Genomic DNA, 17,062 nt, shown 5'->3' with positions numbered 1-17,062 from the left:
CCTCCACACCATCCAACCTGGCTTTGGATGGTTTTGTATTGTTTTTTTATAGATTATGGGTGATTCAGCAGGTTTTAGTGGCTGTCAGATCATTTTATTGCATGTCTTGAAATTCTGTGGAGATTCCATTGGTGAGCAATGGGAAACCACTGCTGCAGCATTTTATGTGTTTTCTTCCCCTGACTCATGAAATGGATTATTGTCAGACCATGCTTTGTTTGTGAGAGATTCTTTACAGCAAGGAATTAAAAACTTGTATCAGCTATGGATTTCCAGTCATTATTTATAAATCTCTGTTTATTTTTTTGGTCTGCTTTTTACAAATACTGACCTGGAAGTCAAGAGCACAAAAACACACTCTTGAATTATAAAACTGCTACTTAAAATCTGGAATGAAACTGTTGCTCACTGTGACCTTGACAGACATTTTATCTTTTCCTCCATCTTTGTGTACAGGATTGATAAAGTTTTAGTTCCATCAAGCTGGCAGCAGCCCAGTTTTTGAAGTCTCTAATTCCTTCCCTTTCACAAGCTGTGATGAGTAACTTTGTTTGATTCGAGTGTCAGGCTGTGCAGAAAAAAACAGGGATAATGAAGTTAGCAAGCTGTTGCTTTTTTGGAAACCTAGATTTCTTTTTTTGCAGACCACCAGTTGTAGTGGGTAGAGAATGCAGATGATAAAGGCAGATTTTGGCCAGGTGGGTGCCAATTTTAGTATTTAAACTGACCCTTGATGTGTTTCTTCTCTTTGCAGTCGATATTGAAGAAGACTGTGACAGTGACAGAAACTCCTTCAGCAGTTTTCCATTACAGTGCTGTGCAGGACTCCTGTAACAGCAAACACACTGATGCCATCGTGGAAGCAGCAAAGAAAGACCTCTCAACCCTGATGAAACTTGATGTGAGTAATTGCAAGGGGAACTGGCTTTGCTTCTGCTTTTCATCTCATTCTGCCAGGAACTGAAAAGGGGATTTGTCTCCTCAGTGTGCTGGAGATGGGCTGGATGTTTTATTCAACAGCCTGTTGAAGTAATTAGAAGGACTGAAATAAATTTGAATTATTCTGCCATTTCAGGAGAGCAGGCTGGAATGCAGTGTATGAATCTTCTCTCCCTGTGTGCAGAGTTAGCCCTGCAAGCAGCACATGTGCAACTCCTGCCACCTCACTGTGCTCTCACTGAGTGTGGGAGGTTATCTGAGGGTTCAGGTGATTGCTGAATCCCTGACTCCTGGTGGCACTGCATCCCAGGGAGGTGTTTGGGTTTGGAATTGTGTCCCTGCACTTGCCCAGGGGCACTGGCAGCATCTCCCAGCTGGGTCCTGTGCTTGTGGCAGGGGCTGTGCCTGATCCCTGCTGAGCTCAGCCCTGCTGAGCCCCTTGGTGTTGTAAGAAGGATTGAAAAGGATTGTTTTCATCATCCCAGTCATTCCAGCTGCATTTCATTACAGAGGTGTGTTTGTTCATGTGGATAATCAGACAGTTTGGGAAAGCTCTGCATCTGTCTCAGTCAGCCACAGACATCCTTGGTTTGTTCCAGCCTGTTCTGCAATAATTCCAGTCTGCTGCTGCTGCCAGAGGCTGGGCACAGCTGCTGCACCTCCTCCCCTGCCTTCAGAGCTGTCACCAAACAACACTTGCTAGAACTTAAAAGATTTTACTTCTAGATTTTAGCATTCCCTCCTGACTTCCAAAATTATTCCCCTTGCAGCGTCAAAATCCCTGTCAGGGTCTTTCAGCTCCCAGTTGTGAGGTGTCTGTTCCACATTGTCACTGATCTGAGGTCTCTCAGTCTGCAGGAGCCTTACCTGTCTCATTATGTTAATTTTCAGGTTTTTTCAGGCATTTATATCCTCATGAAAGGCTACAGACTATTTTAGAATAAATTCTTGTTGCAAAAGAAGTAGGTCTTCATCTATTCTGTTCTTGGTCCAACTATCAGGTAATAAGCAAAAATTCCAAAATCACTGAGGCTCCTGATTACAGCACTTTTCTTTTAGTCTAGAATGAATTTCTCAGTAATTACCAAGTAGCAGTTTAGAGATAAAGTTGATTTCATCAGTGTCCTTAAAATGCAGCACCTAATAGTCAGAGTTTGTAACACAAAGATCTAAGTAATGTTGAAATAAGGTAGGATTTTCAGGCACCTTAGTTTTTCACAAGCAAATTAGAATCTGGTGGGATGTGGCCAAATGCCAGAAATGTCATTAAAAGCTCAAATATATTTTTTTTCCATGTAGGAATAGCCAAAGTTGATTCTTCTACAGGCAATTCAAGAAGAATCTTGCTGTGTACAAAATACTGGTGTTCAGTGCTGCTTACATGAAAGAAAATGAATTCTTGTAAGCTCTTAAGAGCTTTTCTCTTAAAAGCTTTTCTCTTATAAAAATGGGATCTTTCTTAGCTGGATGGAAGCATTTTAAGTTGTTATTTTTCAGAGCAGCCAATCAGAATGAATAAAATTAAAATGTGTTGATGACAGATGGTAGCTTTGGGATTTGTTTGGTCAGGTTTTTTTGTCATGTGACAGAGAGGTTTTATTTCAAATAGCCTTTAGGTACCTGACTTCAGAATTAAAATTTCCTGGTTTTTCTTTTGTTTTAAGTAACTTGAATTCCTTGGGTCTCTGTCATGAATGGTTTTCAATCTCATACAGTTCTTGTGTGTTTTCAGATTTGTCTTAAGCTACAATGGGGAGGGTTAAGCAGTGTTGCATCTCTTCTTTGTGACTTTGTTTAAATTGTTTATAACTGGCTTGTATTATCACTTCTGTACCATCAATCCCTCCAAATTTTTACCCAGAAATAACCTCTATTGCTTCTTATATTTGCTATTGTAACCAAATTTGTTGAGTTTCCTGCTGCAATCATTTGTTACAGTCCTGCAAAGAAAGAAATTTGCTGGGAAATGGAGATTTTTGGGGTAATGATTTATTTTCCCTAAAAGCTGGGGTGGGATCAGTGCAGGTTTTCAGCCTAAACCCTGTAACTATGCAATGCTAAATTTGGGTTTGCTGGTCTCACCCATTTGAGAGACAGGATGGATTTTATTTGTCAGCTCTTTTATTGCTTAATGGGGCAGTAATAGCACAGCAAAGGAGGAAAGCAGAGCCTGCTTGGAGGTCACTCAGTCCCTTCCACACCCCAGGCAGAATCAGATATTGCTAAGTCATTTCTGGCAGGTTTTTGGCTAAGCTGTTCTTAAAGATCTCCAATGCTGAGGCTTTACAGCTCTCAGTACAATCTATCCCAATACTTAAGTAGTCTCAGACATGAAGAAAATCCTTGCAGTAATTTTTTTTTCAAGCTAATGCAGCCTGAAAATGCTCTTGATAAGCAGAGCTCATGGGGGAGCCTGAATTCCCCTACTGAGAGGTACTTTCAGAGCTACAACTTTGGCTTTAAGAGTAGATAATACTATACAACCATAAAGGTCTAAATATAGAAAAAACACTATAGAAATTAGTTGAGTTGCTGTTGCTGAACTGAAATATTTTGACAGGTGCTTGTCAGGTTCTCTGCATTGGATATGTTCCCATGAAACAGATTGGCTTTAATAAAGCTATTTTTGATGAAAATATGTTCTTTTTATCAGCAGTAGGTGTAAAGAATAATTGTGATTATTTCACTTGCACTATTTTTTTTTCAACCCAAAATGGGAAAATTCCAGCCTGGCAGAACAATTACACTGGTGGAGTGTTTACATCTCCTCTGTGCTGCTTTCCTGCTGGAATGGAGTTGATAACTGGGGTCACATTCTGCTCTGCTCTTGTGCTCAATTCCTTCCTGTGAGTGCAGCTTTTAGTGCTTCTGCCTCTGAGGCAGAGCCTGGGCACAGCCAAATTCCCAGGGAAGCTGTGAGAGCCAGGATTGTGCTGCCTCTCTTCAGCCTAACATGTGAACCCATCACAGCCTTGTTTTCTGCCCCAGCCTGTCCAGGGGTGGTGGTAAAATACTGAATTTCTGAAGATTTATAAAAAGGCTGGAGAGGAGCTGTTGAACTGAAGGAGGGCAGGCTGACATTAGATATTAGGAAGAAATTCTTTATTTGAAGTGTGAGAGTGGTGAGACCCTGGATCAGCTGATACAAATCTCTTTTCAATACACTCCCTTTCAAGAGTCTGGAGGGAAGATTGATAAATGAAAAATCCTTAAGAATCCAAGTGTGATCAATTAAAATGGATCAAACCTTTTTTTCTCCTCTGGAAGAAATACCTGGAGGGAACAGAAATATTAAAAACAGGTGCCATATTTAAAAGAGATTCAAGTGCTTGTAACATAGTCTTAACTGTCATTCTTACTTGCTTTATTTGGATGCTTCCTCACATTCTGGGACCTTTACCTGTGCACAGAGCAGTAAACTCTACCTCCCACCCCTTTCTTCTCCAGAATCCTGCCTTGCTGAACGGCAAAGTGACGCTGCATCAGGTCACTGCTGGCACTGTGCTGTCCAGGCAGGGAGATCAGGTGAGTCTGGCTCAGTCTCCACGAGGTGTTTCTGCACATTGATGGCAAATAAAACCTGTCCCCTCCCGAGCCATCTCTTCTGGAGCTGAAACACCTCCAGCTCTGGGCCTGCCTGCACACAGCAGGTGCTGCAGCCAGAGCAGGAGTGTGGTGCCAGGGTGTTGTCAGCTCTGATGGACCTGGTGGGAAGCTGTGGAGTGTCCCACCTTCATCCTTCCTCAGGAGCTTTGGGGGCTGGGAAGCCTTTCCTCACACCCTGCACTTTGGGTTTTCTTGTGATGCTGCTCAGTTGCAGTAAAGCCCTCACACAAAACCAATCCAGCATTACTCATTTATAGCAAGGTGTGTTTGGGATATAACAAGCTTCATTTATAATATTCTTGTGTAAATGGAGGAGCTTAAGCAAAGCAGATGATGGGCAGTTCCAGTGCTGGGTTCTGCTCTGCTGACCTGCCATGCCTCTCATCCTGCAGCTGTGATTCCCCATCATCTCCTCCAATCCCAATTCTTTTGTTATTCCTTGATATCTCGAAGATGCAGCTTTCATTTTTCATAACCACCCAAAGAGAAACCCATTTTTCAATATTGTGCCGGCTTAGTTTTAAATATTCATAACCTGCTTTTAATAATTCACTATTGTGTCTTATTTTACCATCTTAATTGTTCAAAAAGCTATAGGGGACCTTTCTGGGAAACAGATCGGTGATGATAGCGCTGTCACTGGGATAATTGCTTTTAAAATCTTGGGGGATTTTTATTGAGCTCTTTTTTTATTATTTTTTTTTTATTTTTTTTCCCCATTTGCTGCAGGATGTCAATGTTTGCTTTGTGGTGTCGGGGATGCTCCATGTGTACCAGAGGAAGATTGACTCTGAGGAGGACACCTGCCTGTTCATCACCCACCCCGGGGAGCTCGTGGGGCAGCTCGCTGTCCTCACCGGGGAGCCGCTGATCTTCACCATCAAGGCCAACAGGGACTGCAGCTTCCTCTCCATCTCCAAGTCCCATTTCTATGAGTGAGTACTGCCTTTCAAACATACATTGTTCTGGGGTTTTTAAAGAATTTTTTTAGATTTTTTTTTTTATGAGTTTTGAACGAAGAACCAGGGTAGTGACCTGTCTGTGCTGGGTGCTGGTGGGGGGCCATATATCAAATATTTGGTTTAATTCTGGGCTCCTCACTGCAAAGAAAGATGGTGAGGGGCTGGAGCATGTCCAGGGAAGGGAAGGGAGCTGGGGAAGGAGAAAAGGAGGCTCAAGGGGGCCATTCTGGCTCTGCACCCTGACGGGAGGGGACAGCCAGGGGTGCTGCTCCCAGGGAACAGGGACAGGAGGAGAGGGAATGGCCAAGGGAGGTTCAGGTTGGATTTTAGGGAAAATTTCTTCACTGAAAGGGTGGCTGGACATCTGAACAGCTGTTCTGGCAGTGGACTCACTATCCCTGGAGGTGTTCAAAAAACATGTGAGCACTTTGTGATATGGTTTAGAGGGCCTGGGGTATTCAGTTAAAGCTGGGACTTGATGCTCATGGAGGTCTTTTCCACCTGTAATGATTCCATGATTTTAAATCCAAGTGTTGCATGTCTTTGCTGATGCAGCTGCATCCCACAGCAAACCATGTTTTTATGGGGTGGGTTTAGTGCCTGGATGAGCTGAGGTCCCTCTATCAGGGGGTTTAACTCCAGCAAGAATCAGTTCAGGGAATGTGGGAGTTTTAAATGGTGACATCTTTCTTCAAGGCCTATAGAGCACTCAGCTCAAAGGGATAGGAATTATGGCCCAAGATTCAAATACTTTGTAATCCAAATAAATTCTGCCCAGAGCCTGCAGTTTGCTGGATTAGTTGCTGCTTTGCCAGGCCTTTTGTCTTGGATTAATTTTTCTTTTTTGCTGGAAAACCTCCCCCGTTCAGTTCCCAGACAGAGCCAGGGCGACTGGTTGGGGTGTAACTGTGGGTTTTTAATGCTCACTAATAGAACAGCTTAAAGAATAATTCCCCTGTGCAAGACAGGTTCCTTCCTGGACCTTGGAAGTAGAACCTGACTTGGGACTTAATGCTTAAAGGGGAATGTAGGTAATTAAAAATCCATTGGGATGACTGTGGTTAGCCTTGTTGCCAATAATAATGATTAATGTCCTTGATTTATTCTGTGATCCTGTCATTTAGAGTTACACTTAGTTCACACACGTAATTTGTGTCTAATGCACAATTTCCCTTCATAATCTTCTTTTCCAGCTTCTGGAATGTGCCATGAGTTCTGAGTTCCATGGAGGGGGGTTATTCTAGCGGGTTATGTTTTGTCAGCCTCTGTGATGTCCATCTCTGCACACTTCCTGCTTTCTAAATAACTGTGGTTGTTTGTGTTCCTGATCAACTGGATCCCAGGATCTTTATTGATTCAGATCTTGGTTTTCCCACCCCAGGCAGGAGGCTGCATGGCTGTGGAGCTGAACCTGCTGTGCTCAGCAGGTGTTTGGTGATGAGCTGTGTTTTTCCCAGGCTCTGAGGTGGTTGTCAACTCTTTGGCTTAATTTCTGAGAGATGCTTCCCACTTGTGCCATTCTGTCTGGTACCAGGCTATTTCTTCTCAATGGCTTTTTCTCTCTTGTCTTTTCCTGCTATTGTTTTCCTACTTGTTTCTGACTTCAAATTTCATTATGTTGTCTCAGCCAGCCAGGCAGATTCAACCTTTTCCTTTTTTTTTTTTCCTTTGGGCTGGATTCTCTCTCATTTACTGAAGCTCATTTTTCTGAGATTTCTCTTCTCTCTCAAAAACTGAATTACCTCCTGTTTATTCCAGCTACCTTTCTGCTTTCATTAACCCCTTAGCAGTCAGGAATTAAGACCCATCAATGTATCACCTCATCATCATTTTTGGGTCCTTTCCAAATCTTTCTTTTTCTCCTTTAAAGCTCATTATATGTTCTCTCCATTTTACAAGCTCTGTGATATTCCAGCATTTCATCTTCACAATTTGTCCTGAACCCCAGGCTTTATGGCACTTCTGACTCCTGGGCCCATATTTAAAAGTGACATTGGAGAAAGGCTTTGAAAAGCATCAGGTTTCTTCTATTGGTTCATTTTTGCTTTGAACTCTATGAGAAAGAAAAACTTGTTAATAAAATAGGATTCTGTTTGCCATTTTTATGTAAATTCTATGTTCATAGTTCCACAATGTTCTGCTTTCTCCTTTGCCTGGAATCTCAGAGGAATTATTTTTGCCTTAATTTGTTCATTTTTCTCTTAGCTTACAGACTAGGTGAAATTTGACAAGAACTGCTATTATTCCCCAAAATTTCATTCTTCTTTTCCTGTGACATGTGTTTCCTCTTTTCCTTTCTGCTGCCCTGGAACAGTCTGTGTTTTTTCTCAGTAATTAATGAGAGGGTGAAGCAGAAAGCACATGGTCAATGGTTGCTATGAGGCAAAGAGCACAGTAAGGGAAGGAGCCTGGGATGGGAATTGAATGTTGGAATTTGGGATTAAATCCTTCCCACTGAAACTTCAGGGTAGGAGCCTTTTCTGTGGTGCTGCCATGAGTAAATGGCTGTCAGAGTGCCAGTCCAGGGGTGGCACAGGCTGGTGGTGTGGTGAATCCAGGGGTAATTCCATGGGATGTGCCTGCAGTGCTTCGGGAGCTGCCGCTCTCCACGTGCGGCAGCTCCTGGAGAACGGGAATCGAGCTGTCACCAGGATCTCTTCAGGGAATAAATTCAGGATCTGTGCTACCAGGGGCTCTTTCACATTTTCTGCTTCTGTAAATTTCACAGTTTGGAGGCTTAATCATGTGCACTTGCCAGAGAAGCTTTGATTTTTATTTGGTCTTGCCAGCTAAGCTGAAAATCCCATCGCAGCCACATCCCCAAGAATATCTGCAGAAGCTCCAGACTTTCACAGAAACTACTTAGCTCTTTTTGTTATAATTGGTGAGCTTTCTAGTAAAGAATCCTCAAAGTCCCTTCAGAAACCTCTGTAGCACAGAGCTTTGGATTTTAAATTTCCCGGTGCCAGGGATATGCCAAACAGAAGAGCAAGGAGGTGAATGCCCATGTGAGAGGAAGGAAACTGGGCTGATAATGGGGGAAAAACCTCCTGGTGGTGGCAGGAGTGGGATGTGGCTGGGAATTCCTGGCCAGCTGCACTGGGATGTGGGCAGCTATTCCTGTTGTGGGGAGGTGGTTGAGTAACACTTCCCTTTTTCCTCAGGATCATGCGGGAGCAGCCCAGCGTGGTGCTGGGGGTGGCTCACACTGTTGTGAAGAGAATGTCCCCTTTTGTCAGGCAAATTGACTTTGCCCTGGACTGGATGGAGGTGGAGGCTGGACGAGCTGTTTACAGGTGAGATGTGGACTAAATTGCTGAAATTTTCCTACTCCATGAGCTCTGCTCCCTTGGGGATGTGTAAAATGAGAACTTCAGGCTGTGTTTATCAACCATTCCATCGGGTTTATTTATTTTGAGATTATTTTCTTTCTGCAGTGCCTTCACCATTGCTTCAGTCTCTTGTCTCTACATGTTGCTAAATTATTTTATACCAGTCCTCGTCTTTCTTGTTGTCTTGACAAGCTTTTTAAGTGATGTAATTGATTAAGACACAGTTCCATCTTCTGGTGGTAGTTTCTGCATTGTTGAGGGCATGAAGATCTACTGCTCAGAGGTTTTCAGCCTTTCTGAAATAAACAGCTAAACTCAAAGGTAATTCAGTTAGGCTTATTCAGCAGTAAATTGAAAACAGGAATTTTGTATTTAAGGGGCAAAAGTTACCTTGGGACAACTTAGTTTTATGGATATGTGCTAGGATGCAATTGAGCTGTTTGTGGTTGCTGCAGTTGTGAGAGAGTAACAATCTAATTTAGAATGTGATCTGTATAATTGTAATTTTTATAACCCTACCTGCAGCATCAATGCCAATGGAAGTTTTGGATTACTCTGTGCATTGAAACACTCCTAACTTTCAATATCTTGTTAAAATCTTCTGGAATTCTTTGCATTTGTTTTAACTCCACCACCAGAAGTGTGGCATTCCCAGCAGCACTCCTAATTGTGCCAGCTGGATATTGCAAAAGTGTTCTTGGTAGATAAAGGTGTGTGCACCAAATCTGGAGCCACCTGAGGGTCCTGCTGTTTGACCTGCAGAATTCCTCTGCACATCCAGGTTGAGCTTGCAATGGGAATGAGATCCTTTGTGACCAGCAATGAGCCTGTGGTGTCCCCTGGGCCCTGCTCACAGCCTGGTCATCCCCTTCCAGTCCTTACATGGAACCCCACGCTGGCCTGGGCTGGAAAGGGACATCTCCCACTGTCCAGGGTGATCCAAGTGTCCAGCCTGGCCTTGGGCACTGCCAGGGATCCAGGGGCAGCCCCAGCTGCTCTGGGCACCCTGTGCCAGGCACTGCCCACCCTGCCCAATAATATCCCATCTAAACCTACTCTCCCTCAGTTTGAAGCCATTCCCCTTTGTCCTGTCACTCCTTATCTCAGGTAACTGTGCACAGCCTGTACATTTCCACATTAAACATATTTAACATCTTCCAGCTCCATTCCTCATTTGATAGTTAAGCATCAATTAAACACTTTCCTGTCTCTTCCAAGCCAGGGGAAAAAACAAAACACCAACTCAAAATCTCCGGCTGCATTTTCTGAGCAGGGATGTTTTCTCCATGCTGGTTGTTGGCTGTTTTCCCCTGCAGGCAGGGTGACAAGTCTGACTGCACATACATCGTGCTGAACGGCCGCCTGCGCTCGGTGCTGCGCATGGACGACGGCAAGAAACACCTGACCGGGGAGTACGGCCGGGGAGACCTCATCGGAGTGGTGAGAAACAGCTGGGAAAATGGGGGTTCCTCCATGCCAAACACACACATCCTGCTCCCTTCTTAAGCTTTCCAAAGTTCCAAACTCCCCTTCTGTTCTGGTGGTTGGGGAATGGGCTAACAAGGTGTGAAAAGAAGGATAAATACAATTACCAAACCAGCAACCTCTGTGCCATGGGTTACTTTCCTCTCAGTGGGAGCAGTGCAGCCTGTTAGATCAGGAGGAATTGCACTAACTGGGGATTTGAATAAATTCAGTGCCATGGGAGGATTCAGTTTGGATGAGCCCCACCCTGTGGAAGTGTCCAGTCCAACCTTCTCGCAGTTAGCAGAGCTGACTTCAAAGCTTTGCCAGGGTTTTCAGGGAGTGTGTAATTATTACAGCTATTAAAGCAACTTTTCATTTCAAAATTGTAGTGTTTATCCATGTTTAATTTCTCTCTTATGTTCACTTTTTGTTTCTCAAACTTAGTTAACAGCAGAAATAGGAGTCATAAATATGCATGGCTTGTTTGATTTTTATTTTTAAAGCCATAAGATTTCTGAAGTTCTGAGCTTGTTGATCAAGCCCTTTTCTGCTTTCTGAGCTGCAAACTAAACACTGAAGGTGTATCTGTTTATAGGCAGAATCAGCATAGCTCTGAAGCCAGAAAACATGTGGATTGAGATTAGTTCTATGGGAAGAAATTAATTTTTATAGGAATGAAGGGGAAGGAGGAGTCTGAGGCTTCCCTCAGAGAACTGATGCACAATTCTGCTTGTGGAGTAGCTGAGGCAGTTCTGGTGGTGCTCCCAGCAGAGACAGGGCTGGGCTGCTGTTTGCCCCATATTTATTTCCACGTGCACAGTATTTAAGGATCTCTTCCCACACTCAGAGCTGCTCTGGCTGAGGGGTTGTGTTGGCTTGGGATTGTGTTTGGAGAAGCTGGAATGTGCTAAAGCACACCCACAAATTTAATTTGCTTTTTTTCTTTCTTTGGGATACCTCATTGAAGGTAAAATGACATGGTTTGACAGGCACTAAATCTGACTTTTTTGTGACTAATCACAATGGCGTGAGGACTTCAGGTGTGTGAAGAAGGGTTTGTCAGTTTTGCCACATCCAGGCATTTTCCTGCCTTCCTCTGCCTGTGGTGATCTGCAGCTTTTCACTGTCAAGCTCCTGGAGTTTTGCAGAGCTCCCAGGTTAAAAACAGACCTGTTCTACTTTCTGAAAGCAGTTCTGAGTGACAGGGCAGCATATGGTGCTCAGAGGGAGGTGAGACCCTGGCACAGGGTGCCCAGAGCAGCTGGGGCTGCCCCTGGATCCCTGGCAGTGCCCAAGGCCAGGCTGGACACTGGGACAGTGGGAGGTGACCCTGCCATGGCAGGGGTGGGGTGGGATGAGCTTTAAGGTCTCTTCCCACCCCAGCTTTTTCACAATTCAGTGTTTCTATGAAGTGTCCTAAACTCTGCCTTCCTGTGCACAGCCTGGGGCTGGTTTTTCCAGCTGTTTATCTGGGCAGGAAGGAGGAGGTGGATTGCTGGATGGACTGGGCTGTGTTTGCTGTACCAGTGCCCTGGATACAGAAATACCCATGCAGTTTGTGCCTGAAGCACAAGTCACTGTTTTGGATCCACGTTGTGACATGAATCATGTTGGAGACTTCGGTGGCTCTGTGGACGTTGTCATCTCCTTCCTGCCCACAGCTCCCAGCCCCACTGACTCACTCTGCCATTTGTTGGAAGCGTCTCCATGCTCTGGCTGCCTTTTGCAAACATGGGGGAGGATCTGTGAAGAATGCCAGCATTATTTCAGAGGGCATTAGCAAAATGATATTTTTGCTTTTAAGAAGTTTTGTTTATCCCCTTCTGTGGAATCTGTTATAAACCTTTAAAAACCTGCTGAAGGGTTGGGTGTTTTTTTCCCTGACATTAACGTAATTGGGGTTCTGCATGCTTGCAGGGAATGAAAGCAGCAGTTGGTGTTGGTAATTGGTTTTTTTTTGGTGAACTGGTGGCTTGATCCTCCCTGAATGTCTCTGAGACCCTCCTGTGTCACCTGTAATTGCGGGCACTAAGAAAACACGAGAGTCTTGTAGTCAGTGGCTTTTTGTTTATTGCCTCTGTGTCAGAACTTTTAAAATGCCAGGTGTCATTTGCATGAGAGATGCATAATGGCTCTGCCATTTCTGCTTGCAGGAGCAAAGCAGTGCAAGATGAAGGGTTTCAGACAAGATGTTAATTTTCGAGTGTGTGCGTGCGCTCCCAAGGCTCAACTTGTGGCTCAACCTGTTTTGTTCCTTGCACTGACTCAATGGCATCTGTTCCTGAGGGCTGTGGATGAGGGGGAGAGGAGCAGATTAGAAAAACTGACATTTCCTTCCCTGTGGAGTTCCTTGAAGAGCTGACAAGGACACTTGTGTCAGGGGAGAAGGATCCTGACTCTCAAGGACACTTTTTGGAGGGACAGTGGCTGCTGTTGGCCCTATTGATGGGCAATTCCAATCACTGTATCTGGTCAAATCAAGTCAAAACTCCATTTAGAAATTTCCAAGTAATTTTTAAAGTCAATGATGAGAATCTGTTAAATAATTCCCTCCCTGATGAAATACACTTGTCATAAGTCTTGCTTTCTGGAGACTAAGATTTGACTAATTTAGGGGAAACCTTTTAATTTGGTGGTCCATTGCTATAGATGCACTTAGGGAAAAATGTTAAAATGTGAATTTTATCTACCAGCTAAAGGGTCACTTATCTTATTATCACTTCTGCCATGCCTGGGTGATCCCAGAGGAGAACAGAGAAGACAGCTGTGTGTTGATGGAGTGAAAGGACTTCTCTTCACCAAGCTACTTGTTTAAAATGCCTAGCTTAGTCTCTCAGTTCTTTTCTTGATGTTGCTCTTGATTAACCACTGGAAATTGTAGTTTTTACTCTTGTTCTCTTGATCTCATTATCACTTTGTTGTATGTGAGAGAGGATTCATTTTAATTTGATTTTTGTGCCTATCAACAGCAGGTGCTGGCCCAGGCTCTGAGGTTCTGTTGTTCTTGGCAATGCTGCTGGGACTGGGGCAATTATCCCCTGGTTTATTCCAAACTGCAGAGTAGGTTGTCAGAACACAGGGTCACAACTCCAAGCATGTGTTGAGGTGGGTGTTCTCTGCTTTTTGCACTCTTGGGAGGACAGCAGTGGGTGAGGAGAAAGCAGCAAACCCTTCAGAGCCATCCCTCAGAATAATCTGCTGCTGAATTGAAGTTGTTTGTGCACTGCCTGTGCCCTTCAAACATCTGCAGGTGATGGAACCTCCATTGCAATGAGGTTTTTATGCAAACCCACACTTGGTCTTTGTTGAGTTGTGAAGGATGGCTGCAGTGTTGGGGAGATGCCTGAATACCTGGCAGGTCTCAGGGGCCTCAGAGACAGCTGATAAACTGTTAATATTTTCCAGAGCTGGGCTTTTAGGTGTTGTAGAGCTGGGTTTATTGGTAACACCCTCCTGGGACACTGCTTGTGTGCAGGGTCTGACCCCAAACCTGCTGAGAGGAGAAGCTGCAGCCGTGTTTTGATTAATTCAACACCTTTTCTGTTTCTCTTTAGCAACCAGAATGTCCCTCTTATCAGGAGGGCTGCACACCGTGACTTTTGAGTACAGAAACTGCTGAATAAGTGCAGAAAGACATTTGTGCACTGACTGCTGTAGCACAGGAATGAATCTCAGAAAAGAGCCCTCAGCTGCCAGTGCTGCAGCACACTGGTCCTGCTGGGCAGGAAATCATGTATTACATTCTAGAAATAAGACATTTTAAATATTTTCAGATGTTAAGCTGTTCATCTAATTAAGACAGCTAAATGTCCATGGCTTTTTTTTCCTCTCTGAAAAGTTGAAACCCGAGAAGAATCTGTAAATGGCTTATGATTTGTTCAGGGGATTGGAGCATTGTCCTTTGGAAATGTAACACTGTTAGAAATCTTTAATTGCTGTGTAATCCTCAAAGGAATCACACAAAGGGAAGTATTAGGATTACACTTGTCAGGCTTTTGTTCTTTATCAGTATTAATGTTATCAGGCAGCTCCAAAGCCAGCTGAATGTCACTGCACCCTCCACATTAAGGCTGCTTTGCTCTGTCTTTTTTAAAGATGTGAATTTTTTTCACCAATTCCTTGCATTTTTGTGATTTTTGTCAAACCTGGCTACTTCATTTACTTGAAGCTGTAAGATACTACAAAGCTATTTCAGGTGAATTCAGATTATTGCAACCTCAGGCACAGTGTGCACAGACTGTAGTTGAGGGAATTAGAGGTGGATGAGGTTCAGGAACAGAGCTGGAAGACATGGCCCTGGAAGGGATTGTTCTCTTTTCATCTTTCCCTTTCTCTCTTGGTAATACTTACTAAAATGCTTATTTTCCTAGCAGTATCTTAGGTGTGAACTCATATTTAAAACAACCAACAAAAGCAAAGCCAAAAAAATCCAAACCATCCAGTGGAACCCCCAACCAACCAAAACCACAAGCAGCAAACCCCCAGTATTTTCCAGCCCCAAAGGGAGGCAGAGGAAGCCCTGAGTACACATTTGCACTGCTGAATTAGTGTCAGAATGAAATGAGAAGCTGTGTCCTGATTTCCAAGCCCATCTTGAGAATGTTTTTGTTAAACTCAAATCACTGATCTGAGCCATCTGAGTGAACCTTGATTTTCTACAAGGATCTTCCCTGAGTGAAGCTGCTGAGTGCTATTTTTCAGATTCTCTACAGCTACTTCTTTTTATCCACAGCCATTTCTCTTAATCTTTATTTGCCTCAAGTTCTAAACAGCTGCTGAAGGTTGGAGACCACCCATAACTGCAAATTGTTGTGATGCAGCTCTGTGTTCTCCTGGCTGGCAACACCACAGCACGGCTTTGACACGATCTGCCATTAAATTATCTGGATTTGTGTTGTGGGGAAAGTCATTTGGCTGTGGAGCTGCCTGAGGTATCACTGCAGAGTGCTTTATGTGCTTGGTGTCCTGGGCCACGTTCTCTTTAGAGAGTGTGAGGAGCTCTGATGACAGATAGTGATGGCAATTGGAACCTGCTGGCTTCCAGACAGGTGATTTTGTGCATTAGGCTGTCATTCCTGAAGGTGTTTTGTGTCTCCCTTCTGCTTCCAGCTGAACCCTCTTGTGATAACTCTGGTTATCAGCTCACTCTTGATACACCTCCTGATCCCCTGCAGGACAGCTTTTGACATCCCTTGTCTCCTTCTCCTTTCTCCCTTCCGTTTTGAGGGATGCCACATGGAACTAGGCTGGCTGGGGAGCAGCAAAGGCTAATATTACATCCCCTCTAGCCCTGGCAAATGTACAAGGCCATTGATAGCAAAAGAAATTATTTCTTAGCTTGATCATTTTTTTTTTTATTTTATTTTTGGCAAGCATCATTAAATAAAAGCCACTGAGAGAGAGAGAGATAAAAGTGATCCTTGTCATCAGCACCAGAATGCTTGGATGGCAGTGAGTGGTGGGAGCAGAGTCTGGTGGAGCTGACAAAAGGATTTTTTGGGGAAAAGTCAGCAGTGGAGGGTGGGGAAGGGTCCCTGATAAAGTTCCAGCCATGTTTGGGACTCTGGTGTGAAGCTGAGTCAAAAGCAATTGGATCTGTCCTTTCTGGGAAGTATCTGAGCAGCTCACCATGGCTTCTTCTCTCTTTTTCTGTTCTGGAAGTTCAGGTATAATTCACCCAAAGAGGAGCAGCCTACCCAGGGCATTGCACTTGCAGATCCTCTTCCAACAGCCTGGAGAAATGTGATGCTTTTGGTGGGTGTTTGGTGTGGGTGTCTCAGGTGGCTTCTGACGTGGTTTTTGGTGCTGTTTTCACTGTAATGTTGGATTTAGGGCAGCAAAACATGCACGAAACTTCAACTCTTCTATAGCCTCACATATACAAACTTAAATACAGGAGGCTGGGCTTTTATCAATTCCCTTCCTAGCTTTAATCCTCCTCTTTCTTGTCCCTTAATGATGTTCACTGCTACAAAGTGCAGGCTCAGTCCTTTGGGGAGAACCTGTGGCATAACTCCATCTGCCCTAATTACAGAACATAGCAAGCTTGGCCTTATTTCATTTTTACCTGTATTTTAGATCTACTCTTGCATGTATCCATGTATAGAGACACATGACTTCCATGCATGAGTGTGTGTAAGCCTTTCATGGTATTTTTAATACGTTTATCTATTTAAAAAATGAGAGAGAGAGGTTTGGATTCTTCTTTGCACACAGCAGAAGGGCTGGATGTCCTCAGTCACGGGGTTAACTTGGCACACAGGAGATTGCAGAAGGTGGTTGTTAGAACAACTTTGAAGAGTACATGGTGTTCTGAGTTCATCCACTGGCACTGCTCCCACAAATAGCATCGATTTGCAGTTTGTCTGGATGCTCTTCCCACTCATTCACTGCTTCCAGCAGTGTCTCCTCCTTTGTCCTTTTTTGATACAAACAAGTTGATATTTCAGGTCCTTCTGAGCTGGGGCTGGAGCAAACACTTTTGGGATGAGCATCCTCTGCTGCTCCAGGTGCAAATGAGCTGGAGAAGGGTCTGAGGGCAGCGTGTTTAACTCAGAAGAAATCAATGTTCCGTGTAGTGTTTGGTTGCCCTTTGTTTAACATTGGCTTCAGCAGCAGCCCCTGCCCTCATCTGGACACATCCACAGGTGTCTCTTTGTGCTCCTCCAGTGCTGGTGTTGGCCTTGAGATAAGGAGTCCCTTCTCCAGAGGCTCCTGAAGTGGCAGCAGATGTCAGTGCTGATGTTCCTTCTCCTC

At 44.1% G+C, this 17,062-nt stretch overlaps 1 protein-coding gene across 6 annotated transcripts in view; it reads left to right on the top strand.

Moving 5' to 3' along the window:
- PNPLA7 (patatin like phospholipase domain containing 7) overlaps positions 1 to 17,062 on the top strand; it is a 100,608-nt gene that overhangs the window by 19,731 nt on the left and 63,815 nt on the right. For all 6 annotated transcript variants that reach the window (XM_015644744.3, XM_033518441.1, XM_015644743.3 and 3 more), the window contains 5 exons: positions 755 to 901; positions 4,387 to 4,464; positions 5,275 to 5,480; positions 8,672 to 8,803; positions 10,156 to 10,279. In XM_015644744.3, coding sequence (XP_015500230.1) covers positions 755 to 901; positions 4,387 to 4,464; positions 5,275 to 5,480; positions 8,672 to 8,803; positions 10,156 to 10,279 — 687 coding nt within the window. The remainder of the gene's footprint in view (positions 1 to 754; positions 902 to 4,386; positions 4,465 to 5,274; positions 5,481 to 8,671; positions 8,804 to 10,155; positions 10,280 to 17,062) is intronic.

This window comes from Parus major, chromosome 17, assembly GCF_001522545.3.
Source record: "Parus major isolate Abel chromosome 17, Parus_major1.1, whole genome shotgun sequence".
Classification (NCBI taxonomy): Eukaryota; Metazoa; Chordata; class Aves; order Passeriformes; family Paridae; genus Parus; species Parus major.
The sequence above is the reverse complement of the archived record's forward strand: the minus strand, read 5'-3'. Positions and strand labels throughout refer to the sequence as shown.